The sequence below is a fragment of the Phaenicophaeus curvirostris genome, chromosome 2, assembly GCF_032191515.1.
Source record: "Phaenicophaeus curvirostris isolate KB17595 chromosome 2, BPBGC_Pcur_1.0, whole genome shotgun sequence".
NCBI classification, from domain to species: domain Eukaryota; kingdom Metazoa; phylum Chordata; class Aves; order Cuculiformes; family Cuculidae; genus Phaenicophaeus; species Phaenicophaeus curvirostris.
Window position 1 is genome coordinate 124,649,973 of NC_091393.1, and position 26,138 is coordinate 124,676,110.

The 26,138-nt window shown below is 51.3% G+C and overlaps 1 protein-coding gene across 2 annotated transcripts in view; it reads left to right on the top strand.

Moving 5' to 3' along the window:
* The first annotated feature begins 565 nt into the window (after positions 1 to 565).
* TNFRSF21 (TNF receptor superfamily member 21) overlaps positions 566 to 26,138 on the top strand; it is a 37,300-nt gene continuing 11,727 nt past the window's right edge. The window contains exons 1-3 of one of the 2 annotated variants that reach the window (XM_069850792.1): positions 566 to 681; positions 9,723 to 10,377; positions 12,008 to 12,508. In XM_069850792.1, the coding sequence (XP_069706893.1) occupies positions 649 to 681; positions 9,723 to 10,377; positions 12,008 to 12,508 (1,189 nt within the window). In that variant the 5' untranslated portion in view covers positions 566 to 648. Of the gene's footprint in view, positions 682 to 2,359; positions 2,408 to 9,722; positions 10,378 to 12,007; positions 12,509 to 26,138 lie in introns of those variants that run through there. The other variant, XM_069850793.1, reaches the window with a different exon arrangement.

Below are 26,138 nucleotides of genomic sequence, written 5' to 3' on the forward strand. Positions count from 1 at the left end.
GCGCGCAGTCACACGCGCGCAGTCGCGCGGAGCGACACACGCGCAGTCACGCGCGCGGAGGAACACACGCGCAGTCGCGCGGAGGGACACACGCCCAGTCACACACGCGCAGGGACACACACGCAGTCGCGCGGAAGGACACGCGCGCAGTAACACGCGCGGAGGGATACACGCGCAGTCGCGCGGAGGAACACGCGCGCAGTCGCGTGGAGGGACACAGGCGCAGTCGCGCGGAGGGACACACACCCAGTCACACGCGCATAGTCGCGCGGAGGGACACGCGCGCAGGGACACGCGCGCAGTCACAGGCGCGGAATGACACACGCGCAGTAACACGCACGGAGTCGCGCGCGCGGAGGGTCACACGCGCAGTCACACACGCGCAGTGGCGCGGAGGGACACACGCGCGCAGTGGCGCGTGGGGGGCGCTGCGGCCGGGGGGGGGGTGGGGGGGCGCAGTGCTCGGCGCTGGCCGGCAGGGGGCGCTGCCGCCGGGAGCCGCCGCCCCGCCCCGGCCCGGCCCGGCCCGGCCCGCCCCGCGGCGCGCAGGCAGGTGGGAGCGGCGGGCGCTGGGCCCCCCCCGGCCCCGCCATGGGCGCCCGCAGCCCCCCGGCCCGCAGCCCCGCGCCCTGAGCGCCGCCCGCAGCCATGGGCGCCGCGCCGCGCCCCGCCCTCCTCGCGGTGAGACCCCGGCCGCGTGTGGCTCTGTCCGTCTGTCTGTCTGTCTGAGCGCGTGTCTGTCCGTCCGTCCCTGCCCCGGCGCGTGTGGTGTCCGTCTGTCCTTCGGAGCGTGTGTGTGTGTCCGTCTGTCCGTCCTTCTGAGCCCGTGTCTGTCTGTCTGTCTGCCTGCCTGTCTGTCCGAGCTTGTGTCCGTGTGTCTGTCCGTCCTTCTGAGCCCGTGTCTGTCCATCTGACCCGTCTGTCTGTCTGTCCCGGCTTGTGTCCGTGTGTCTGTCTGTCTGACCTGTCTGTCTGTCCGAGCTTGCATCCTTGTGTCTGTCCGTCTTTCTGAGCGTGTCTGTCTGTCTGACCTGTCTGTCCGATCTTGTGTCCGTGTGTCTGTCCGTCTTTCTGAGCCCGTGTCTGTCTATCTGACCCGTCTGTCTGTCTGTCCGAGCTTGCACCCTTGTGTCTGTCCGTCTTTCTGAGCGTGTATCTGTCTGTCTGTCTGACCTGTCTCACCGAGCTTGTGTCCGTGTGTCTGTCCATCTTTCTGAGCGTGTGTCCGTCTGTCTCACCTGTCTGTCTGTCCGAGCTTGTGTCTGTGTGTCTTTCTGACTGTGTGTCTGTCCGTCCCTGACCGGGCGCATCTGTCCGTCTTTCCGACCGTGTGTCTGTTTGATCGTGTGTCTGTCTGTCCGTCCTTCTGAGCGTGTGTATCTGAGTGTCTGTCTGTTTGTCAGTCCATGCCTTCCCGGGCTTGTGTGTCTGTCTGTCTGTCCATCTTCCTGAACGCGTGTGCCTGGCTGTCCAAGCGTGTTTCTGTCTGTCTGTCCCTTCCCAACCGCGTGTGTCCATCGGTCTTTCTGAACGTGTGTGTCTGTCTGTCTGAATGTGTGTCCGTGTGTCTGTCCATCCCTGCCCAGGCTTGTGTGTCCATCTGTCTGTCCGTGATGGGGGTGTGGGAATGGATGGATGTGCTGCAGTGCAGGGCTGCCCGTGGCTTGAGATGCGCGTTGGTCTGTCTGTCTCTCTCTCTGTCTGTCTGTCCATCCCTGCACAAGATCCGCGTGTCTGTGGTGGAGATTTTTTTGGGGGGTGAAGGGGGGGGAAATATGCTGCACTCCGGGTGTGGAGTATTTGTGTCTGTCTGTCTGTATCTCTCTCTGTCCGTCTGTCTGTCCGTCCATCCCTGCGCAGGATCTGCGTGTCCACAGGATGGATGTGCTGCAGTGCAAGGATGCTGTCCAGCCCCAGCATGGCAGCTCTGTCCGTCTGTCTTTCCTAGCGTGTGTGTCTGTCTGTCCGTCTGTGCTGGGGGAGGCCGAGTGGTGTGGATGTGCTGCAGTGCAGGGCTGCCCCTCCTGCTCTGGCTTGGAGACTGTGTCTGTCTGTCTGTCTTTCTGAGCGTGTCTATGCCTGCCTGCTTGTCTGTCTGTCTGTCCATCCCCGCACAAGATCCACGGAGCCGAGGGGGGGGGGGTGGATGTGCTGCAGTGCAGGGCTGCCCACCCCCATCCCTCATGCCCGTGTCTTGGGGTGCCTCTCTGTCTGTCTGTCTGTCCGTCCATCCCTGCCTAGGCATGGGCCGTGTGTCTGTCTGTCTGTCCGTCCCTGCACGAGACCCACGGTGCTGTTGGAGAGGATGGATGCGCTGCAGTGCGGGGACTCTGTGTGTCTGTCCGTCCGTCCCTGCGCAGGATACGTGGTGGTGATGGGGATGGATGTGCTGCAGTCCGGGTGCAGGGTGTGCGTGTCTGTCTGTCCGTCCCTGCGCAAGATCCGCATGTCTACAGTTGGGGGGGGGGGTGGTGGATGTGCTGCAGTGCAGGGCTGCCCCTCTCTGTTGTGTGTCTGTCTGTCTTTCCGAGCGTGCCTGTGTGTCTGTCTGTCCGTCCCCGCGCGAGATCCTCGGTGCGGGTCGGGGCTGGATGAGTTGTAGGGCAGGGCTGGCCCTCCTGCCCACGCCTTGGGGTTTGTGCTGCCGGCCTGGTGGGGGGACAGGTAGGCAGGGCGGGGGGTTTGGGGGCTTTGCAGGTGCTGGGGCTGCTGCCGCCCCCATCCGCGGCTCCGATGCTCCCACCTAGGGGGGTGGCACCTGCCCCAGCTCCTGCGTCTCAGCCCTGGCCACGGGCACTGCATCCCCTGTGCCATCAGCTCCGGTTTTGCAGCAGGCAGAATCCCCAGAGGCTTTGTTAAGAGCTGTGTTGCACGTCAAGGTCTGAGGGGATCCTTACTTTGTTCCCTGCCCTGCTCCTGAAGCTCAGCACTGGGCTAGCATCCCTCTGTCTCCCCCCTTCCTCCCTCCCTCCATCTCCCCCATCCCTCTCTCCGTCTCCCCCTCCCTCCCTCTGTCTACCCCCATCCCTCTCTCCATCTCCCCCCATCCCTCTCTCCGTCTCCCCCATCCCTCTCTCCGTCTCCCCCCTCCATCTCTCTCCATCTCCCCCATCCCTCTTTCTGTCTCCCCCATCCCTCTTTCTGTCTCCCCCCATCCCTCTCTCCGTCTCCCCCCATCCCTCTCTCCGTCTCCCCCATCCCTCTTTCTGTCTCCCCCATCCCTCTCTCCGTCTCCCCCCATCCTCTCTCTGTCTCCCCCATCCCTCTCTCCGTCTCCCCCCATCCCTCTCTCCGTCTCCCCCCATCCCTCCCTCCGTCTCCCCCCATCCCTCTCTCCATCTCCCCCCATCCCTCTCTCCGTCTCCCCCCATCCCTCTCTCCGTCTCCCCCCATCCCTCCCTCCGTCTCCCCCATCCCTCTTTCCATCTCCCCCCATCCCTCTCTCCCTCTCCCCCCTCCCTCCCTCCATCCCCTCCCGTCGCTAACCTTGCCACCCTTTGCACAGGCACCAAACCCCCCTCTGCTCATTGCAAACAGCTTCCCTGGGCTTGACAGGGCGATATTGCCCGGCAGGCTCACCTCCCGGTTTGCCTTCCCAAACGGGGCCTTTCCCAGTCAGCACTTTAAGGCTGCCTCCTGTCTTTTTTGAGGAGAAGAGACAGTAATTTGGTGTGTCAGGCCCGCTCCGCTGCGGCTGCATTGTGTAACCGAGCAGTGCACTTGCTCTTGAACTCAAGGTGGATCTCAGCGAGCTGGCGCTGGGAAGCCGAGTAAACGAAAAATAATCTAAAGCTGGGAGAGCTTTAGCTGGGGAGCAGCCTCGTTGCTCGGAAGGCAAAGGGTGAGTTCATGCAGCAGCTGAGGGCTGTGGGGCGGTGGGTGTGTGAGCACCCATTGCCCACCGGGAGAGGCGAGCGCTGCTGCACATCTAGAAGATGAGATCATAGAGTCGTTTGATTGGAAAAGAGCTTTGAGATCGAGTCCAACCGTACCCGTCCTCTACTGAATCAGATCCCTGAGCACCTCATCTCCCTGTCTTTTAAACCCCTCCAGGGATGGGGACTCCACCACCTCCCTGGGCAGCCTCTGCCAGGGCCTGAGAACCGTTTTGGTGAAGAAATGTTTCCTGATGTCCAATTGGAACTTGCCCTTGTGCAGCTTGAGACCATCTCCTCTTGTCCCTTGGGAGAAAAGACCAACACCCACCTCACTACAGTCTCCTCTCAGGCAGTGGTAAACAGTGATGGGGTCTTCCCTCAGCCTCCTCTTCTCCAGGCTAAACACCCCCAGGTTCCTCAGCTGCTCCCAATAACCCTTGTTCTCCAGCCCCTTCCCCAGCTCCGTTCCCTTTCTCTGGACATGCTCCAGGACCAGATGCTGATGGGGAGTTTGAGATATGGAGCTCCACCTGGCATGCTGTAGATCAGTTGGGAATGACAGGCATAGAGGGAAGAGGGGTGGGAAAAAAAGATGATTTAAAGGTGCAGGGAAATGCAACAGCAAAATGAAGCTGAGACTCTGAGAGAACACACATGTATGGCTTGTGCACGCGTGTGCTCTGAGCGTCGCGTGTGCTCATCACGCGAGCAGATGCGCCTTGAGACAACGTTCCCGTTTGCTCATGAGCTGGCAAGGTGCTCCCTTGGCGACCAGCCAGGCTCTTATCGAACATCTTCATCCTGAATGTTTCGGGCAGCTCCCTTTTGCCCTACAAGGAGTTAAGGTCTTCCCAGCCCGGTGGAAGAGCATTCAGGTCAATAGTTGGTGAGTCTCTTACTGGTGCACAAACCCAGATCTGCCCAGCTACTTGATTTGTGAGCGATAGCCGCTCGGCAGCAGCCGCGTGAGGCTGGTGTTGGTCGTAGTTTCCCTTGCTTGGTGTGAGCTTTGGGTTCCAGCGAGCTGCCGTAGCGTTTCCACCGTTTCCTCTGTCTCAAGCTGGTGCGATGTTGTCTTTGCTTTGTCTCGGGGCTTTGGGGAGCCTGGATCTGCTCGGAGCGACACGGTGGCTGCCGGGGATGCTTGCACGCTCCGGTCGGCGTTGGCTGCAGGGGTGGCTGCTGGGATTTCCCTCATGGACACCAGATGTGCTGGTGCTGCTGTTCTGGCATGCTCGGCTGCTTGTGTTTCGCTCTCGAGACACAGTAGGGACTGCTAAGCAGGGTAAGCCCAGGACTCTTGGTTTCACTGAACCCAGGACTCTCAGTTTCACAAACCCCAGCCCAGCCGAAACAGCTGAGTATTTTGCAAGAAGCAGAAACTTGGTTTGCTTTTCAGTACTCTCCTCACAGGCAACTTTTTTTTTTGGAGTAACTTGATCCTTTTTAGAGCAAGCGGGCCAGAAGATGGGCTCCTTCTGCTGCAAAGTTACCATACAACTTCCAGACCAGTTTATTTGCCTTCTGGGTTTTGTTTTATTTTTTTTTTCATCCTCAAATGTCATGAGTGACTTCCCGGTACTGGTCGGCTGAGGGTGCAGCAGACATTTGGGAAGGGCAGCGGGCTGTGCAGCCCACCCTTGACCTACATCAAGGCATCGCCACGGAGCCAGCTGCTATTTCTACCAAATTCTGCTGATTTTGCTTGGAAACAGTTCCCCAGTTATCACTTTAGCGCTGTCAGTCCTTGCTTGCTTGCAGCTTTCAGCTCCTGCTCTTCTCTGCCAGGGTCGTGCCCTGCATTGAGCTGCCTTTTGTCTTTTTTTTTTTTTATTTTATATTTGTTATTTTTTAGGTTTATTGCTGCCTCTCCTTGAATGACTTTAAATTGGAAGGGAGAGGATTTTGATTAGACGTGAGGAAGGAATCCTTCACGCTGAGGGTGAGGAGGCCCTGGCCCAGGCTGCCCAGAGAAGCTGTGGCTGCCCCATCCCTGGAGGGGTTCAAGGCCAGGCTGGATGGGGCTTGGAGCCCCTGATCCAGTGGGAGGTGTCCCTGCCCATGGCACGGGTGGGACTGGATGGGCTTTGAGGTCCCTTCCAACCCAAACCATTTTTTGATTCCCTGCAGGGCTGTGGGATGTTGCTGAACACAACCAGAGACATTCAGCGTCTCAAGGTGTTGCCTTATTTTGGGACACAAATGCCTGTTGATCCACCAACTTTCTGCTGACTCGTTGACTCACTAGGCCACTGAGCAGATTTGGGTCCTGAAGGAGCTGTTGTGTTCCCAGCTGCATCCCCTGTGCCCATGCCTCGGAAGCCTGTGGCCCCCTGAAAGCTCTTTACAGTGCAAATTATTGTCGTGTCTCTCTTGCAGCCTGCAGTTATTTAAGAGGGTGATGTAGGCATGGATGGCGTAGATGCCATCACTGAGTCATTAAGCGTCGTGGTGATTAGGTGGGTCATGACCACGTCAGCTGCAGGGTGCTGCTGGCTCGAGGGTTTGTTTGCAGATGAGCACGAAGGTCCTCTTGTTTGAGCCGTTCCCCTGATGTTGGGAGGTGAAAATGAGTGTTCCCCAGCCTGATTTGCTTTCCTCACACCGTAAAACCTCCATGTGTTCGAATAGGTGGAGGCAGCTGGGAATCGTCCTTGCCCGTGTGGTGCAAGGCGATGATGCTGAACCGGGGATGCTCTTTGGGGTTGTGGCCACCCTGTTGTGCTCAAGACTTAGCTTCAGAGTTTCTTCTGCCCTGGCCACGGAAAGCAGTGCTGAAACTGCCTGAAACCAGACCTGCTCTTTAATGTTGTCCTTGCACCGCTTCCTTTTCTCTGTGTTTTTTGTTAACCTATAAACTTCCTTTGGAGTTGGAGTAATGAACTGAAATCCAGTGGCTAAGCAGAGCTCTCTCCATTATTCTGCTGCTTTTGTTGTTGAGTGTTGGTTCTATCACCCAGAAAGGTCTGGTTTTGCTTGCTGCTTGGCCAGCTCTGAGGACAAGGAGCCAAACTAGCAGACACCCCTTTTTGTTCCAGATGTCCCCCTGCTCCTTGCCTTCTCTTTCAGAGATCTGAGCGGTGCCAGCCACAAAACCTGTGTAGCTGGATGTTTTTAGGGACCAACCTGGTGCTGCTACATTAGTGCAGGCTCCACTGGCTGTGGTTACCTGGATGAGTGGTGGAAAGATGCTGGAGATGGGGCATTTCTTAGGGGTGTACAAGAAAGCTGAGGAGGGACTTTTTACAAAGGTATGGAATGATAGGACAAGGGGGAATGGTTTTGAATTGGAAGGGGGAAGATTTAGATGAAACATTAGGAAGAAATTCTTCATGATGAAGGTGGGGAGGCCCTGGAACAGGTTGCCCAGGGAAGCTGTGGCTGCCCCATCCCTGGAGGTGTTCAGGGCCAGGTTGGATGGGGCTTGGAGAAGCCTGGTCCAGTGGGAGGTGTCCCTGCCCATCCCAGGGGGTGGTGTTAGGTGATCTTTAAGGCCCCTTCCAGCTTTAACCATTCTATGATGGAAGTAAAGGAGGAGCAGGATGGGACCCGTTGCGTGTGCTTGTAGCAGGAGTTGTCTTTGGGTTTCTCGGGGTCTGGCTTGATGCAGAGAGTGAGATTGGGATCCAAGGGGGCAGCATGCAGCTCCTCCCTGGCAAGGGAGGCATGCTGCTGCCTGTCCTGCTTCTCCTGACACCCTGTCCTGCTTGGAATTGTCACAGGGAGGAGGATGAGTAACTCAGGTGACCCCTCACGCAACCTTGGGAGACCGGATCCTGCTGTGTCTGGTTTGCTAATTCAGGGTTGCGTCATGAAGATTATGGGTGGCAGGTTTCTTTTGAGCCAGCTAAGCGCTTCGTTAAATCATGTCTTAAGGGAAGGGAAAAATAAAATGCATCCTATACACTTTTGCTGCTTGCCAGGGCAACCCCGCTTTTTGTTTTAATTTGCTGTGCCGTAATTAGCCTGCCCGCTGCAGGATCCTCGTCAGCTCCTGAGGGCTTGCTTGCTTCTGCCTGCTCGGTAATTGCTGCTTCAGGAGGAAAAAAAAAAAAGAAAAACAAAAAAATTGAAGTGTTTTGTACAAATCCCAAGCTGTAAATTATTTAGCAGGTGAAACAGAAATGTGCTCCGTGTTTCCAGGAAGCAGGAGACTGCACCAAAAATGACGCGGCGCGGCTTGCGGCTCTGCTGCGATTTGCCTTCTGCAGAGTCATCTTGTTGGGAGGCTGGGTTTTTTCTCCCCCCGCTTCTGAATATATTCTTGCTGGCTGATAGCCCAGAATAGGTAGCAGAGCGAAAATGAGGGCTTGTATAACATAGCAAATTGATTTATGTGCCAGGCCGTGCCGCTGAAAAGCGTTTAGGGTCTCTATTTTTTCACCTTCAATGTAGGAAAAGCCCCTTTGGAAATTCAAGGTAGCGTTGGCTCATTCTTCTCAGTTTCTCCAGCTTGCGGCTGTTTGAAAATGCTTTTTCTATTGTTTTACACGTTGTATGAGATCATGTCAACCTTTCTTTTGAGAGACCAGGTTGGATGGGGCCTTGAGCAGCTCAAACTGGTAGGAGGTGTCCCTGCCCATGGCAGGGGGGTTAGAATTAGGTGATGTTTAAGGTCCCTTGCAACTCAAACCATTCTGTGATTCTGTGCCTTTTGTTCTTAGTGCCGTATCTCCACTGGCTTTATTGACATTAAATCCAGGGGCCAGAGGTCTTGTGGAGGTTCTGCTTCTCTTGGGGATGGAGCAGCCTCAATGCAAAGGGAATAAAAATCTGGAATTGGAAAAAGGTAGAGGTAAGGTTTAGACTAGACATAAGGAGGAATTTCTTCACTCTGAGGCTGGTGAGGCACTGGAACAGGTTGCCCAGAGAAGCTGTGGCTGCCCCATCACTGGAGGGGTTCAAGGCCAGGTTGGATGGGGCTCTGAGCAGCCTGATCCAGTGGGAGGTGTCCCTGTCCATGGCAGGGAATGGTATCAGGTGATCTTTAAGGTCCCTTCCAACCCAAACTATTCTATGATCCTATGAACAGATTGGTGGTTGTCATCTAACCAAGCCCAGGTGGGTGCAGTTCATTGTCTAAAACATTGAGACCTTTTACCTGTATCTGATGCAATGAGGACCTGAGTTACAACAGAGCTTAAAAATAGCGTCAAGTTTCCTCTCCTGTTGCTGATGTATCTGGTTTAAAGTGAGTTCACATGCGGTTGGAGGCTCAAAGGAGAACATCCCTTGTGGTCTCACCAAACCCTATGCTTGTGCAGGGTCATAAAAAAATCATGGAAGGGCAGAGGGGCTGCGAAATAGTCTGATAATGCCCACTAGCCTGGATTTTATCCTGGTCTGCGTTATTTAGGAAGGCAACTATCTGAGCAAGTGCAGCTTAATGAATATGGAAGACTTTACAGGTCAGAGCTGCCACCTGCATGAGTTTTTTTTGTCTTCTTGGCAGGTGCCTGGCTCATGCTGGAAACTCTCAGCCTTGAAATCTTAAACTAGTCTAAATTCTCTTGGGCTGGCCAGGTAGCACATACTGCTGAAACACAATTAGCAGTATTTACTGCCCTGTCCGGGTTGCGGTGTAAATGATGCTTAGTCTTGCTGAGAAGTGTGGTGTCAAATTTGAGGAATGATAATTGTAGCTGGTGATGTGTCCGGAGAGTGTGCTGCTGTCTGTCCTGGTTCTCTTCCACCTTGATTTCGCTGAGCTCCCACCCCGGGGGTAGAAACATCTCCTTGGCCCCATGTCTCTGGGACGTCCCTAATGATCCTCCAAGGGATTGTTGGTAGACAGGGCTGTGGTTGCAGGCTGCTGTTGACTGATATTTCCCATCTGTCTTGCAGCTGCTCATGCTCCTGGGCACCGCTGATGGTCAGTCGAAGCTGACCTCCGAGCAGAATGCCATCAGCCTCCCCCCTGGCAAGTACCACCACCTCGACCACGCCACCAACAAAGAACTGATCTGCGATAAATGTCCCGCAGGAACCTATGTGTCCAAACATTGTACAAAGAGCACCTTAAGGGAGTGCAGCCCTTGTCCCGATGGGACCTTTACTAAGCATGAGAACGGCATAGAGCGGTGCCACCCTTGTAGGAAACCTTGTGAACTGCCAATGATTGAGAAAACTCATTGTACTGCCTTGACTGACCGTGAGTGCACTTGCCTGTCTGGTACGTTTCAGACAAATGATACCTGTGTCCCTTACACGGTGTGCCCGGTTGGCTGGGGCGTCCGCAAGAAAGGAACCGAGACAGAAGATGTTAGGTGCAAGCCGTGCCCTCGCGGTACCTTTTCTGATGTGCCTTCTAGTGTGATGAAGTGCAAAACATACACTGACTGCTTTGGGAAAAACATGGTGGTCATCAAGCCAGGGACGAAGGAGAGTGACAATGTCTGTGGTTCTCCAGCGTCTCTTCCGAACACATCTTTGACTTCGTCAAGCACTGATGCGGATGAAGAGCCCTATGAAGTTCCACCAACCGCTGATCTTCCCAAAGGTAACATCCACCACTAAAACACATGTTTTTGGTCATGGGATTGCCTTCCTGCCTCGGTCAGGGTCGGCTTTAGGCTGTTAAAGGGCAGCCTGTTCTAAAGAGCGGATGGTGCTTTTGCTTCTTGGCCAAAATGCAGCTCCAGAGTCTGTCAGGTTGCCCTCACCTAATTTAATAGCATTTTAACTGAGGCTGTAGTTTGCAGATTGGACTCCTGGCTGCCCTACTCTTTGGACTGAAAGGGCACCACGTTACCCAGCCTCTTTTCCTGTGTGTGTTGTACCAGCTCAAGTATTTGCACATTTGTGTCAAACCTGACTTGGGATGCAGCAGGAAAACCCAGAGAGGAGAGGAGCTGTGCTCCACCAGACCTCTTCCCTGCTGGATTCACAGTTTTCATGCCCCTGCTTTCTCTGCTGCATTTCACCTTGTGCTCTGCCAGCGCATTGCCTTGAGTGTTGCCATAACAGCCCTCCAGAAACTTTTTTCTTCAATCTCTAGGATTTCCATTAATTATCAACAGTGGGGAGAACCAGGTTGAGTTACTAGTTCTCTTACTTAATTGGAAATGATACATCATCACTGCCTTTATTAAGATGCTTTAGCCACGGCTGGTTGCAGTGGTGCTGTAGAACCCCATTTGAGGTGATGCTCCCTGGGAAGCAGCTTCCTTACAGTGTCTCTGATGGGGTTTTTGAATAAAAAATGCAACTTCTGATGGCACTTGAGTTGGTAAATACAATAGCAGGGAAGTGCTGACAATCGTACTCCCAGTGCTTCTCCTTTGTTATGTCTCAGAGCTCTTGGTGTGTAACTGGGAGAGGGCAGGAGGGTGTTCCCTGAACTTTGAAATCAACTGTAGACAATTAGATGGCAGTTAAAGTGTTTTCCATATTTGCGTCCTATTTGGAGTGTTTGGAGTAATCAAATTGGAGGCAACATCAGATTACAGGTGGTTACACCCATTCTTGGCTCAACTGGGATTAGGCTTGATCTTCAAAAGCTGAATTTTCAGAGTAAACTCTATTTTTTTGCCGCGACAGCCCTTCCTCTTCACACCAGGCTTTGGTCATGCAGCTGGCTGGGACCTGAGAGCTGCTGCTCGATAAGAAAATTCAGTAAAGGTGCAAAGCATTGGGGCAAAGTTGAGTTGCTCAGAAACCTGTTTCATAGTTGACACATCCACAGCTGACTGCAGTGCTGATAAAAAAAAGGGTTTGGTTCCTTAACAAACCTCAGCAGAGAGACACTAAACCTCCAGATGTTTCTAGCCCCCAAATCACATTTCACAGAGTAAAACTGAAGTTCAATAAACCCGAGAAAGAAAACCCAGCTCCGTCAAAGGTGTAGGTTTTCTGAGACATACTGGATGTGGGACAGCGCAGATTGACAGCATGCCTAGCTGCCACTAGCCTTAACCCAACAGGGATCAATTTTACCTTGAACCTACCCCTGTAACTGTACCCACCTGCTCCCCGAGCCAAACCTCAGCTTCACCTCTTCTATTTGTCGCTGCCTGGCGTTGGGTTTCTGTCTGCTGGCCAGGCAGATGCTCAGGTGGGTCTTAGACTGTGACACGATGCTGTATCGCTTCTCAGATGCCGTGACACTGACCTCTCCTCTCCTTTCGCAGGTCTGAACTCTTCGGTTCCCAGTTTTGTCCCATCTTCTGAACCGCACACATCCAGTGGCACGACAGAGCCGGTGGGTGGCTACTACAACGAAACCTTGGCCAACGGGACGGACGGCACCAGTGGAACCGTTGCAGGCTCCAGCGCCGCTGGCCAGGCGCAGAGCTACCGGCACAAGCAGACCAGCAAGGTGCTGGAGAAGCAGCCAGCGCTGGAGATGGCAGGGAGCGAGAAGTCCAGTGTCCCATACAGGCCCCCCCGGAGAGGTACGCAGAATGTCCACCAGCACTTTGACATCAACGAACACTTGCCGTGGATGATCGTCCTTTTCCTGCTGCTGGTCCTGGTGGTTATCGTCGTCTGCAGCGTCAGGAAGAGCTCACGGACTCTGAAGAAGGGACCCAGGCAAGATCCCAGTGCCATTGTGGAAAAAGCTATTATGAAAAAGTCCACCACCCCCACACAGAACAGGGAGAAGTGGATCTATTACTGCAACGGGCATGGTGAGCAGTAGCGACCGGGGACCGTGGGGGATAACACCCTGTCTGCCATCTCACATCGTGCTTTAGATGGGCACCCCCCATATCCAGTGCCTGGTGGCTTTTCTTCTGAGTTTCTGGGCCTTGTAGTGAGGACAGAGCCCATCTAAAGCCCATCTAACCAGCTCTGAGGACAGAGCTGGTTCCTCAGCTGTTTCCTGATGTATGGCTTTCCCACCTCTTCGTTTCCATCTGTGCTCCTGAAGGAAGGGTTAAAGAAGGGAATGTCACTTGCTAACCCCGCCCCCTCTCCTTCTCCTTCCCACCCATCCTTGCTAGGAGGATCTTGAATGAAGGCTTCTTTTTTTTTCCCCCAAGCCTTTCCATGATACTTCTTTTTCGCTCTCTCCTTATTTTCTCAGTGACTCGGGCATGGATTCAGTTGTCTTTTGTGCCATCCTTTTTCCTGTGCCCCGTCTCTTTCTGGAAAGCTGAGTCATCCCCCACTTCTTGGCCACACCTCAGTTTTAGGTTCTTAGCCCTAAATCCCAACTGCTGGCTTGTGCCCAGCCCTTCCCCCATGCTGGAGCCAGGAGGGTTGTCTATAAAGGCTGTGTCGTGGAAGCATATGGATCCACGAGGTCTTCCTGGAGGCTCTGCTTCGTAGTGTTTTCTGTTCTTTTGGTGCATGACTTGCTGTCAGCTTTTTGATGAGACTTAAAAATGACCTGTTGCGGTCATTAATCTGAGATTTGTAAAACCTGATGATAAATTAATGGTAGCATGAACACGAGTACTGAGAAGCCCTGATCTCCTTAGCTGGACGCCCAGTTCTTCAGCTGCAAAGCTGTGGTAGCAGTTTCGACCCTCATCCTGTGCAGACAGCGCTGATGAGTCCTTACTTTCAGTTGAGGTTGCTCCACTGTAAGTCTCTGTTCCCAGTTAACCTTTAGAAAAGCACATTTAACAAGGGGGCAGCCAAACAAAAAGTGGATTGAAAAAGAGATTGGAAGGTTTAAGAGAGATCAGTGCTTGATGAAAATCATCCTGGGGTGCTTAAGTGCAAAGCAAAGAAGGCTTCTGTCTTGTACTCTCTTTTTCCTCCTGCTGATTAATGGACCTACGCTTTGTTTGCTTTTGTTAATGCATTTATAGAACCAGTAAGGTCTTGTTGGAATTAGTTTTGTGCTTTCTCTTGTGTTTGTTCTACTTATCGCTTTCTTTTTAGTTCTTTTGAATTCTTGAGGTGTGGTTTCTTGAGCATTTTGCCTCAGTGATAATGTTTTACAGTAACCCCTGCACTCCATTGTTCCCCAAATCTTTGAGACTCAAAATGTGATCCTTGGGGCAATGGTGAGTGATCTGCAACAGAGCCACCGAACCTTGTTAAACATCCTTATCTGTGGGTGTTACCACAAGTGCTACATGACTTTGGCTATGGTTCACTGGCCAAAGCAGCTGGTTGTTACTAACTTGTAGTAACATTTTTCCTCATGACCTTCGTTACCTGTTGGTTGAATTCACACTTTCCTATCTTTCAGAGCAGTGAGTTTTGTTTTCTCAGAACAGGGGCTAAGTTTGTACTTGCAGACAGTGCTCTAGTGCAGGGACCAGACCAAGCTACCTCGAGCTCTGGTTCTGACCTGGCATTTCAGATCCTGCGCTGAAATGCCCATGTTGTGGCTGATCCTCCTCCTGGAGGCAACGTTGGAGCTGCCTTTGTGGGCAGTGCTGTGTGTGCTTGGTCACCGTGCATGATTCAGGTTGAAGAAACCATGCAGGTATGAGACGGTGATGCACGGTGAGCAGCAAGGCTGTGTTACCCTGTTCAGGTATAGTCCCACCTCCCAGATGTTGTCACCCTTTGGTGGACAGCATCACTCAGGGTCATCATGTCCTTCCCAAGATGAGTCATTCTGGTCTTCCTTGTTGTGATTTAACAGCTGAATTCAGCTAATGCATCAAATTCACGAGATATCTGCTAGGTTTTTCTCTTGCCTTAAGAAATAATCTGGATTTAATGGCAAACCCACCCTTAACTGATAAATCAGCCCTGTGTCTGATCAAGCCTCTCAGGAGGTTGTGGAGAGGAGGGTGCTGGCCTCTTCTCCCAAGTGACAGGGGCAGGACAAGAGGAAATTGCCTCAAGCTCCACCAGGGGAGGTTTAGGCTGAACATTAGGGAAAAGTATTTCATGGAAAGGGTCATTGAGCACTGGGACAGGCTGCCCGGGGAGGGGGTTGAGTCACCTTCCCTGGAGGTGTTTAAGGGACAGGTGGACGAGGTGCTGAGGGACATGGTTTAGTGATTGATAGGAATGGTTGGACTCAATGATCCAGTGGGTCTCTTCCAACCTGGTGATTCCATGATTCTATGACTGGAGACAAATTGCCCCATTGCTCTGGGCTCCTGGCTGGGCGGTTTTACACGTCCCCTCCCATCATTCTTGCCATAGTCACGCTGGTTCCGTGTTGGCTTGGGTGGCTTCATGACTTCTGCCGGCCACTGAATGTCCTCGGTTGAACTTTGTGCAATGAAGGCAGACGGACGAGTGCAAAGCAATTAATGCTTTGTCTTGCTTTCAGTGCAGCACTGCCAGTGCCTAAATAGTTTTGCCTTTAGCTAGAAGGTCATGGCTCATTAGTTTTTACATGGTGGTGCTTTGCTGTGTCAGATGTGGAAGCTGCTGTCCTCTGTGGTGGGGTATAAATCCCCCTTTGGTTTCCCTGTTGAAGCGTACGGCTCTCTTAAGACTATTTACTCAAAAGAAGAAAAGATGTAGATACTTAATAACTGTCCGTGCAGCTAAGATGTTCTGCAGAGCTGCTGCATCGTGGCTGCTCCGGCAGTGTTTGTACCCAAATCACGCTTTATCCTGAAATAGCACTTCAGGTAAAGGTGAATAGAGCCAGGAACGACCTCATGCTGTTGCAGAGAGGAAATCTTGACCCTCCTGTGCTGCTGGCGCAGATCCCTCCATGGTGGGCAGTCAGAGCAAAACTTCCATCGATGTGAGGACCACAGCTGCTGCCCAGGTCTTCAGGTACCAGCCTGGTTTGTGGTTGCAGTAGAGGTATGAAGGTCAAACAATTAGGTTTAAATCATAATCTGGGGCTGGAGGTGAAGCCCCAGGGTTTGGTACTGGCAGGGGAACCCCCATCCGTGTCACCTCCCACCCATGCATTGACTGGCCACGCCAGCGAGGGCTTGGGGTGTATTTATTGCCGGGGCGAAGCCTGGGTACGTAGCTGTTGTGCAGTCTTCCTCTGCTTCCTCCTAGTTTACCTTCTCCTCCCTCTTAATCCTTTCGGTAAACAGCTTTAACCTTTGAAAGGGAAGAGCGGGGCTGACGTAGGCGCTGCGGCCGCTGCTCGGAGGAGCTGTGCTTGGGTGGCTGCCCTCGCGGTGGCACCCTGGGCATCTCCTGCCATGCCGGATGGGAGCACAGCTGGCATCCAAGCCTGAAGGATTTCATTATAATTTTTCACTACTGATTTCTTTAGGCTCACCATTTCTGGGTGAAGCACGGTCAGAGTGGCAGCAGCCCTGCTGGAACGAAGATATCTCTCTGCCATTGGGCTTCTTTCCAAGGAGGATTTTGGGGTGGAAGCAGCAGCTTGAACTCTTGCCTGGTTTCTAAGGGTCCTTGATGTACTGAATTGCTTAAATAGTTGAGATCCTGATGTACGATCCAGGACAGTGGTTGTTGTCACAAGGCATTTCACTTGTCCTCATCTTCCCGTGAGCTGGTGTCTCTGCCCCGTGCTCTCTCTAGTCATAATACGTGCCTTAAATAACAGCCCCAACCTAAAAATAGCAGCAGCTTGCAATGCTGGTGTTAGAACAAGACCTGTGTCCTTAACATGGACGTGTTCCAGCCAAGATGGCAAATACCGATGATTCGCACTGGATTAAATGGTTCAGAGGTCTGGGAAGAGCTTGCAATGACCTGAGTTAGCAACCACCCTACCTCCATGTGTGTCCCCACGTCCATGCCCCTGGCAAGGAGTTTGATTCTCACTGGATTAAATGGTTCAGAGGTCTGGGAAGAGCTTGCGATGACCTGAGTTAACAACCACCCTACCTCTATATGTGTCCCCATGGCAAGAAGCCCTCCCTGAAGCCCCAGGTCTCACCTGTGCAGGGTCTTGGAAGTGGAGCAGCTTCAGCAGTGCAGCTGTCATTGTGACTTGATGATCTGTGGGTCTTTTCCAAACTTGTGATTCTGTGAAAAGCTCTTGGTGCTTCAGCTGGCTTTTGCTTTCTAGTCCTGCTGACGGGAATCCAAAGGGGGAGAGCAATTTGCCCGAGATTTCCAAAGGAATTATCCGTGTGGTGACTGAACGATGTGGGTACTGGGCGGATAGTACCCCATGGTTTTCTTCTAGAAGATCAACAACAACCTACACACTAGAAACACTTTTCTTCTAAACAATCCCTTTATTTTAACAAATGCCTATTCCATTTCTTCCGCCATTTCCAAAGGCAAGGCTTGTAATAAAAACAGAAAATAGAACCATGGCTTTTGAAGATCTCAGAAGTGCCAATTTGGTGTCAGGCTATGCCAAACATGAAAATGGGCTTGAAATCATTTCATGGAAGCTTCCGATGGTGTTGCCCTTGACTTTCACCTATTAAGTAGCAGGTAATAAAAGTCAAGAGGCTCTGTAAAATGTTACATTTTGGGGTAAAACCTCCGATGTATGGAAGAAGCTCCCTGGCATCGTGTGCCAATAGGCTAGAAGAGAATTTGGTGATGTTTGGTGATATTTTGGTGATTTTTTTCCATTAGTTGAAAGACTGATGGACAGATCTTGGCAGCGCTGGCCTGGTATGAGATGTAACTTCCCTTATATTTTTCTTCAAGTCTGGTAATTGCATGTTGTTGCAGTGGGTGGTGAGAGCGAAGCCAGGAAGCCTCTGGTTGAATGATCAGAGAAACAAACTGTTGCGCAGAAGCTGTTTGCAGCTGAGATGGAGCTGGGGCTTGACTGGAGGTAGAAGAAATGGAATCCTGAAAATGGCTCAGGACTGAAAGCAGAGCGGGGAGTTGAGAGATGATGATGGAAAGGTGGGGATTGTCGGGATTTGGGGACCTTAGTTGCTTAGCTGTCAGGATGCCTGGTTGTCATCATGTTGGGAGCTGGTGTCATCTTGGTTGGTGATTAATAGCGAATAGTCCTTGGCTTGCCACTCTGTTGCTGTAGGACTGGGGCTAGGCTTGGGCTTGGTGTGCTCCAGAGGAAGACATTGAGGGTGTTGAAGAGGAACCAGAGCTGCTCTGGAAAGCTCTGTGCCACGGAAAACCTAACCCTGTGCCGCAGCTCCAAAGCAAACCCACGTGAATATAACCAACGGGTGTGTGTGCATTGGGATGTCTTGGGTCATTGCAGGCTGCCCTCATGTGGAATCGGATACTCCTTTATGGTTAGTGTTGGAAGATGCTTATCAGAGTAAAATTACTTGATTCTTTTTCTTTTAAAGAGGCAGTACATTGACAAAAAAAGCCCACGTGTAGCTGTAATCTTTTCCGTAGCTCCATCACCTGATGAAGGGAAGCAAGAGCATGGAAACAATCTAGCAGGTGGTATTTTTCCTCAAGCCTGGTTTCGCTGTGTTGTTAACTGCTACCCTAAATAAGGAGACCCGGCTGTAGTGATGGCACTTGCAGGTCTACAGGGTGACTACCTGGCACGGTGAATGCTACTTTAGGACCTCTCCTTAGTGCTTGTGTGGGTAAATGAGATGAAAGCTACATCATGCATTATTTTAGTTGGATTCATTTTCCCTTTGATCAGCTCCTGAACTGTGTTGGTAGGTGCATGACGCTGGGAGGCAGGGTGAGGATGGAGGAGCTGCTGTGGAAATGCATCCCTGGAGACTCCATCTCTTCTGCACATCTGCAGAGCATGGCAAGGGGTGAGGAGGTTAAAATCTTCACCAGTCTCGAAATGTGGTGCCCTCAAGGTTTTGTGCCCTGACCACAGGTAGGGTAGAGATGGCCAGCAGCGTCTCATGAGGGCAGGTGTGACCATTGTGGCTCATGTAATTTGCTAATCGTGGTTATGGCTGGAGAGGAGCAGCCCTGGGCTTATGCACAAACCCTAGTATGACTCTGGCAGAGAGCACGAGATGAGGGATTAATGTCTGTCTGCCTGTCAAAACTTAGAGTCACATGGTGGTGATTGGTTTTTTTTGTCAAAGCAGTCTCTCTTCTGGCATCTGCAGTTTATTAATCTACAGTTTAATAATCTTCCTCTCAAAGTGAGACCTAGGCAGAATGGGGGCGTGTTAAATTGGAATGGGCAGGTATGTGCCAGGCAGCATGAGGAATATGGATGTTGTGGTACTGATGGGTCTTAAAACAGGGATGTTGGCTCCGCGGAGCTCGCTAGGTTGCGTGGAAGCTCTGTGTTTCATGCGGTGTTTGCTCCAAGGCAGACACGGTGCTCTGCTTCGGGGTGGGATGAAGCAACTGTCTGCAGCGCAAACCTCTTCCATGGGAGCTTTGGGATGGCATCTGATGAGTTGGAAACAGCGTCTTCCTCAAACTACTTGACTTAAAATTTTGCACAGGTTTGCCCCAAGCTCATTCTGGACCTTTTGGAAAGCTGTGTGATTTCCAAAGGGTGTGGATAGGAGTGGACCAAGGCTTCATGGTGAAAAGGAGCCTTGGGAAAAGCAAAGGAGGGAGGCTGCTGTTTTGCTTGGAGAGGAGGAAACCTAATCATGTGCAGCTTTATCATATCTTGATCCTCAGCCTTATTGCATTAGCAAGCCCGAAGCCCAGTGCTTGATGACTTTTAATGTGTGTTGCTGCATGCACCATCTATCTGCAGCGCTTGGAGGGCTGTGCAGACCTGCCCTGCGAGGCTGGTATGTTTACTCTCAAATCTACTTCAAAAAAAAAGAAGAAAAAATCCGAATTATTTCATGGTTGAAATTCTTGGGTGGCCCCTGGGTTCATTTAACAAGGGATTGGGATTTGTTGCCTGCCTGTTAAGGCGAAGGGCCGAGTGTTGGAGGCAGGACATCTCTGCAGGGAGAAAAATGTTGTTCGTGTAGAAAAATACACCAAGCCTGGAGTTATTTTGCCAGAAGCTGGGAAAGGGGCTGGAGAACAAGGGTTATGAGGAGCGGCTGAGGGACCTGGGGGTGTTTAGCCTGGAGAAAAGGAGGCTGAGGGGAGACCTCATCCCTGTCTACAACTGCCTGGAAGGAGGTTGTAGCGAGGTGGGTGTTGGTTTCTTCTCCCAAGGGGCAGGAGGAAATGGCCTCAAGCTGCACCAGGGCAGGTTCAGATAGGACATCAGGAAAAATATCTTCACCAAAACGGTTCTCAGGCCCTGGCAGAGGCTGCCCAGGGAGGTGGTGGAGTCCCCGCCCCTGAGGGAGTTTAAAACACGGGTGGATGAGGCGCTCATGGATCTGGTTTAGTAGTGGACAAGATATAGTTGGGCTTGTTGATCTCAGAGGTCTTTTCCAACTAAATAATTCTATGGTAAACCTAGCACCTCGCAGCTGGGAGGGCTGTGATTTCTCACATTGGTAAGGCTCTTGCTCATGAGTCCTCAAAAAACAAGGCAGATTTTTTTTTTTCCCTCACTCACCAGGGCTTGTCTGGGGAAAAATATGCAGAAGGCAAATTTAATCCTTGGGTTGGCATCTATGCGTGTCTGGATATTTATATGCCTCTGACAGTGGCAATGTGCTTAACGAGGGTTACCAGCTGTCCAGGAGGGTTATAATGAAGATTAATTCTGCAAAGGGCATTTAAAATTTAATAACTACAACGATACTTAAGCTCACCCATTCCTTTTAAACAAAATGAAGAGCAAGTCCAGTCTGCAGGTCCCAGTCGCCAGTGCAGGAAGAGCAACCTGTGGTGGTTGGCAGGAGCTCACCTGGGTCCAGGGAAGGTTGGACTAAAGGTGATATTATAGAGATGGCTTCCGTGTAGTGTGTGGTGGGAAAGGAGGTTTTGTCTTCTCCTGACCCTCATGTTCTCAGGTCTGAAGCATGTTTGTTGCTGCCTGCGGCTGATCACAGACCTTCTTCGACTGCCTGGTTTGGTTGAGTTATTTTCCACAGAGTATGTGGGAAGTGTTTGTCAGGAGTCTGTTTCCTGCCCTGCAGGATTTTTGGGTTGTTTCTTTCTTAAAAAAACAAACATCACCATTTAGTGGTTTGTTGCCCAAACAGCACTTAGTGAAGATGTGAATCACTGGCTCCTGGGAGGGTCCAGTACCAGCACTGTCCTCCATGGGAAAACTATCAAATTGCTAGCAAGTCTTCATAAGCGTGAGTGCTTTCTTCCTGTCCAGACAGAGGCTCTCACTGGAATCATGGAAGGGTTTGGGCTGGAAGGGACCTTCAAATCTTATCCAGTCCAGCAAGCCTGCTGTGAGCAGGGGCACCTTCCACTAGATCAGGTTGCTCTGAACCCCATCTCACCTGCCTTTGACCACTTCAAATGAAGGGGCATTCACAAGTTCTCTGGACAACTTGTTCCAGTGCCTCGCCACCCTCAGAGGAGAAAATTTCTCCCATATGTCTGATCTATATCTCCCCTCTTTCAGTTTAAAACTATTGACCCTTGTGCTGTCACTACACACCCTGCTAAAATGTTTGTCCCCTTCTTTTTTCTAAACCTTAAATATTGGAAGACCCCATTAAGGTCTCCCTGGAGCCTCCTCTTCTCCAGGGTGAACAACCCCAGCTCTCTCAGACTGTTCTCATAGCTTCTGATCATTTTTGTGGCCTCCTCTGGACCTGTTCCAGCAGCTCCATAGCCTTCTTACGTTGGAGATTCCACAACTGGACACTGGATTCCAGGTAGGGTCTCACAAGAGTGGCATAGATCGAGAGAATCACCTCCCTCACCCTGCTGGCCACATTTCTTGATCTGCAGCCCCAAGGAGGGTTTGCTTTCTGACCTGCAAGCACACATTGTGTGCTCACGTCCCATCCACCAATATCCCCAAGTCCTTCTTGCCTGGGGTGCTCTCAGTCCTTCCATCCCCCAGCCTGTGCTGATGTTGAGGTTTACCTCGACCAAGGTGCAGGACCTTGCACATCTTCCAAACCTCCTCCTTTAGGATCTGATATATATTTGGGGGAGGAATTGTGTACCACATCACTCCCCTTTTTGGCAGAGGTTGGTGTCTTTTTCACGTTTTGGAAAGACATTTGTGTCAGGGCTTTGGAATTGCTAATTCGTGGTTTGGCCAAAGCGTGGTGTCTTGTCAAGTGGAGTTCGGTTGTGCCGCATCCTGGCTTTCTTCTACATACAGGCTCTTGATCTGTGCTCAGAGGTAAAAATAGGCATGAGTCAGGAGGATATTTGGAGGAGGTAAGTGGGCTGAGCTCAGGAACAAAGCTGAGTTTGCAGTGATTGGAAGCCTTTATATGAATGCAGGGGAGGGTTGGGTTGTATCACTGTGGTTCTGCTGTCAGACTTGTGTGCTCTTGGGCTCTGCTCAGCACCCAGGATGCTTCATCCTCAAGGTCTCTGCAAGTGTTGAAATCCAGCCAGCCTGTCACTGTCAGGATTTGTCACTGCGTGTGGTGTAGAAATGAGTATTTCCCATCTTTAGGATACCTGTGTCATTAGGTAAGTAGTGCAAGCTCCAGGTGCTCCAGGTTCATGGCATGGTGGAGGTCAGTTCCTGCAGGTGTCATAGGCTGCTCCTGAAGGGCTGGAGCATGATGTCTCCTGAAATCCAGCCTTTCTGAAAACATACGCAGCTGGGTCTGAATCCTTGGGCAGATGAGCTGCTCTCTAGATGGGTCTATTCCTGGGAGATCTGAGCTTTACTTCCCAGCTGTATGAGGCAGTCTATAGGGCTTGAACTGGTGCTGTGTTTATCATAGACTCATAGAATAGTTTGGGTTGGAAGGAACCTCAAAGCCCATCCAGTCCCACCCCTGCCGTGGGCGGGGACACCTCCCACTGGACCAGGGGCTCCAAGCCTCATCCAACCTGGCCTTGAACCCCTCCAGGGATGGGACTTCTATGACCTCTGTGGGCAACCTGGGCTCCCCACCCTTGCAGGAAAACATTTCTTCTCAATCCTTTTCTCTGTGCTGCATCCCTTCATTATTAGTGAGGTGGGAGGCCACATGGCTTGGGAGGGCTCTGTAGGCTTGAGCATCAGATTTCCCCTGAAAGGCAACAGCTTCTGAATGGGCACCCTTTAGAAAAATACCAAGTGATGTTTGGCTGAACTCCAAAAGTGAAAATAATGATGGCTTTTTTGTTTGTCAGAGTATGAGGAGGGGAAGGAACTGAAGCTCCTCTGTGGCCAGGCTGTGGTTAGACGTTAACCATATGTGTTACTAGGTGCTTGGGTGTAGCCTTCTCATGGCCTTGCTTTTCCACTCCTCTTGAGTCTGCTTGAAGATGTGAAAAAGTAATGCAGAGAAGAGAAGAGAAATTTTCTCTTGTGGGTATTGTACGTAAGCGTTCCAGCCCTGCTGGTCACGGCTCCGTGCTGCACTGGCTTTTTGCCCTGCTTGAGGGCAAACAATTGCCGAAGAATTGAGTTTGTGTTCGACCTGTAAATAGCAAGGCTACAGGAGATGAGTGTGGCTTGTCCAGAAGAGGCTCATGAGAGTTGTTAAAGCTCAGCCAAGTCCTGTGCACCTGTGTTATGACCACCTCGGCAATGTTCATGAGTGCAAGGAGTGACTGCTCTGTCTACACCAAACTGTAATGCAGTGAGGTGGGTGATTGACATCCGAAGGAGCTGGTAGCAGGTGGGAAAAATCTTGAGCCAGATTCAAAATAAGCAAATGGATATCACTGAAATAACCTGAAATGGTGTTTATGGGGAAGACTGAGGCAGAGGCAAGCAGTATGCTTGGAGGAGAGAGACCTTGCATCTCCAGAAAGGTCCTCCCTTCAGCTCAGCATCTTTGTAGATGAGCTGGATCTGTCTTCAGCAGTGCAGTTTGCTTGTGCCACTCCGCAGGTGTCTGTCTGTTCCCGGACTTGTCTTCCTTTGTCTCAGTTTGCTCTGGCTGCAGACATGCCTGGTTGTGCCCATGTTCCTGTGCATGTATATCCACCCTCCGGCGTTGTGTTTGCCTGTGCGCAACATGTTGGTCTTGTCCTCACTTGAAGGAGAGTTATTTGTTGCTCTGGGGTTATCACCACCTTAAAATATAAGGTGGTTACATGGAGTAGCCCATCGCAACATTTAGAGAACTACAATGTTTACATAATGGCAATTGAAATGCCACCTGCCCAAGTACCCAAGATGTGCAGGGATGTCCTGGATCCATCAGATGCTTTCGTTGCCTGCTCTGGGATGGCCACAGCGTGTGCAGCTTTGCTGGATGCAGCCCTGGGGGTTTCACAGCAAAGGCAGAGTGGTAGCAGCTCTCCCTGGTTGTTCCTGTGACCCATGTTAAAAAGGAGGAGGACTCGGGCTGTTCTCTGGTATTTGCAAGCTCAGAGCAGCTTTAGCATTCATGCCAACATGGTTATGACCACCCTCGCGTGGGAAGCATGAAACAGGTGGGTTGAAGCCACTGAACTTGGCCATTCTACTTCAGATTGCTGGAATCTGGAGGGCTTTGAACATCATCTCCAGCCTCAGCGTGCAGGTATGCAAGGTGGGAGGAGGTTTGCATGGTTCAGTGGGTGAGGAGGACCCAGGACTTAAGGTGGAGGGGGTTTTCTTGCTCCGCACGCCCTAGTGGGCATCTTCCCATCCCAATGGGACAGTTTGGCACTATTAGTGCTCCTCAAAGTAACTCGTAGGGCTTATTACAATGTGGAAATAGGAGGACTTTAAGCTTATTATAAATATTAACTTTTTATTTTAGTTTTGAATAAATGAATTAAGTCACTGTAAATGGCTGGAGCAGCAATAGTTGGGCACGTGCAGCCACTACTTGTCATGTAATGGTTATAATCTTATTTTTCAAGAGCAGAGGGAGCAATGGTTTTCTGACTGACTAGAGCCAAATCTGCGCTGTGTCTCTTTCATTTCTCTCTAGGGTTTAGTTTGCACAATATTGTAGTGGATGTAGCTCACATATGGAGCTTAAATTCATTTAATAGTTGCAAGAAAATGAGTTTAAAGTTCTTATAGTATTAAGGTAGACATTTCCAAATTCATTTTTAATGGAACATTTGTTCTTCAAAGAGTATTACGCACCGTTAAGTCCTCTGCTGCCTGGGACATTCTCGTGCCCTGGGATATTATTGCCAAGGGATATAAACATGTTTATGGGGCTACTTTATTGAACGGTGAGATTAAATATACGAAACTTGGAAATGCCAGTAGGAGCGTGAGTGCTTTATGTCATAAATCTTAGGTGAGAACATCAGGACGTAAATGTCATGCCACCATGTAAAACTGGTGCAGATTGAGCTGCGCCCAGCTGAAAACTTTTCTCAGCAGTAAGGCAATAAATACTGGGATTTATCTGCCTTAAATACGTAGGTGGGAGCAGCTATTATAGGGGTCATAAAACAACAAATTAGGTTTTAGTGCTTCTGTGTAACTGGTGGGGAGGGGGTTGGGCAGAGCTCCCACGCGGCTGTAACGAATGCTTCATCTCGCTGCAGGGCAGCGCGGGGTGGGGATCTATATTTCATATAGAAACTGGGCAGCAGAACAGAAGGCTTGGAGGAGACCTTCTAGAAGCCTTCCAGTAGCTGAAGGGGCTCCAGGAAAGCTGGGGAGGGACTTCTTACAAGGGCCTGGAGTGATGGGATGAGGGGGAATGGCTTTAAATTAGAAGAGGGAAGATTTAGATTCGATATTGGGAAGAAATTCTTCCTGCTCAGAGTGGGGGGGCCCTGGCCCAGGTTGCCCAGGGAAGCTGTGGCTGCCCCATCCCTGGAGGTGTCCCAGGCCAGGCTGGATGGGGCTTGGAGCCCCTGATCCAGTGGGAGGTGTCCCTGCCCATGGCAGGGGTGGAACTGGATGGGCTTAAAGGTCCCTTCCAACCTAAACCATTCTATGATTTTATTTTTTCTTATATATGTTATATATATACATGTATGTACATACCTATATATAGTATGTATATATATAGATGTGTATCTTTGGCTCTGTCAGGGCTGTGACTTGAAGGAGCAGTTGGGAGGTCTGATCAAAACTGCATTAGAAATCGTTAATTTTTAGGCCAACAGGAAAGTCCCTGGCTATGAATTCCTTCCATAAGCAGCTATTTTTGCTGACACAGCTGTTGTACCCACAGAGGGAAGGGGAAGTAGTCCCTGTAGCGCTGGAGGTGTGCTGGCACGTGGGGAGACGCGATGTGTGGTTGCTTCCCTGGAAGAGGCAAATTTATCTCTGCAGCTCACCTGTGCTGACCCTTTGTGCAGTGGTTTAAAACAAGGTGGTGTTTGGCTTGATAGAGCAAGGTTACAGAGCTATTATGGAGGAGATACGGCTTTTTTTGAGGGTTTAACTCCTGATCTCTTGGTAGACACAAGGAATGGGGGGCTTTTCTCCATTGCTCCCAAAGCTAAAGAATGAAACCCCTCACTGTCTTGAACCAGTGTGTCTCAAAAGCTTTTCTAGGGGAAGCTCCACCTTTTTGCTCTTCCAAACCCCCACCAGATAGTCCATTCACCCAACACTTATGTGGTGCGGGGTCTCCCATCTCCTAACTGAGTCATCCCACCAGTCTG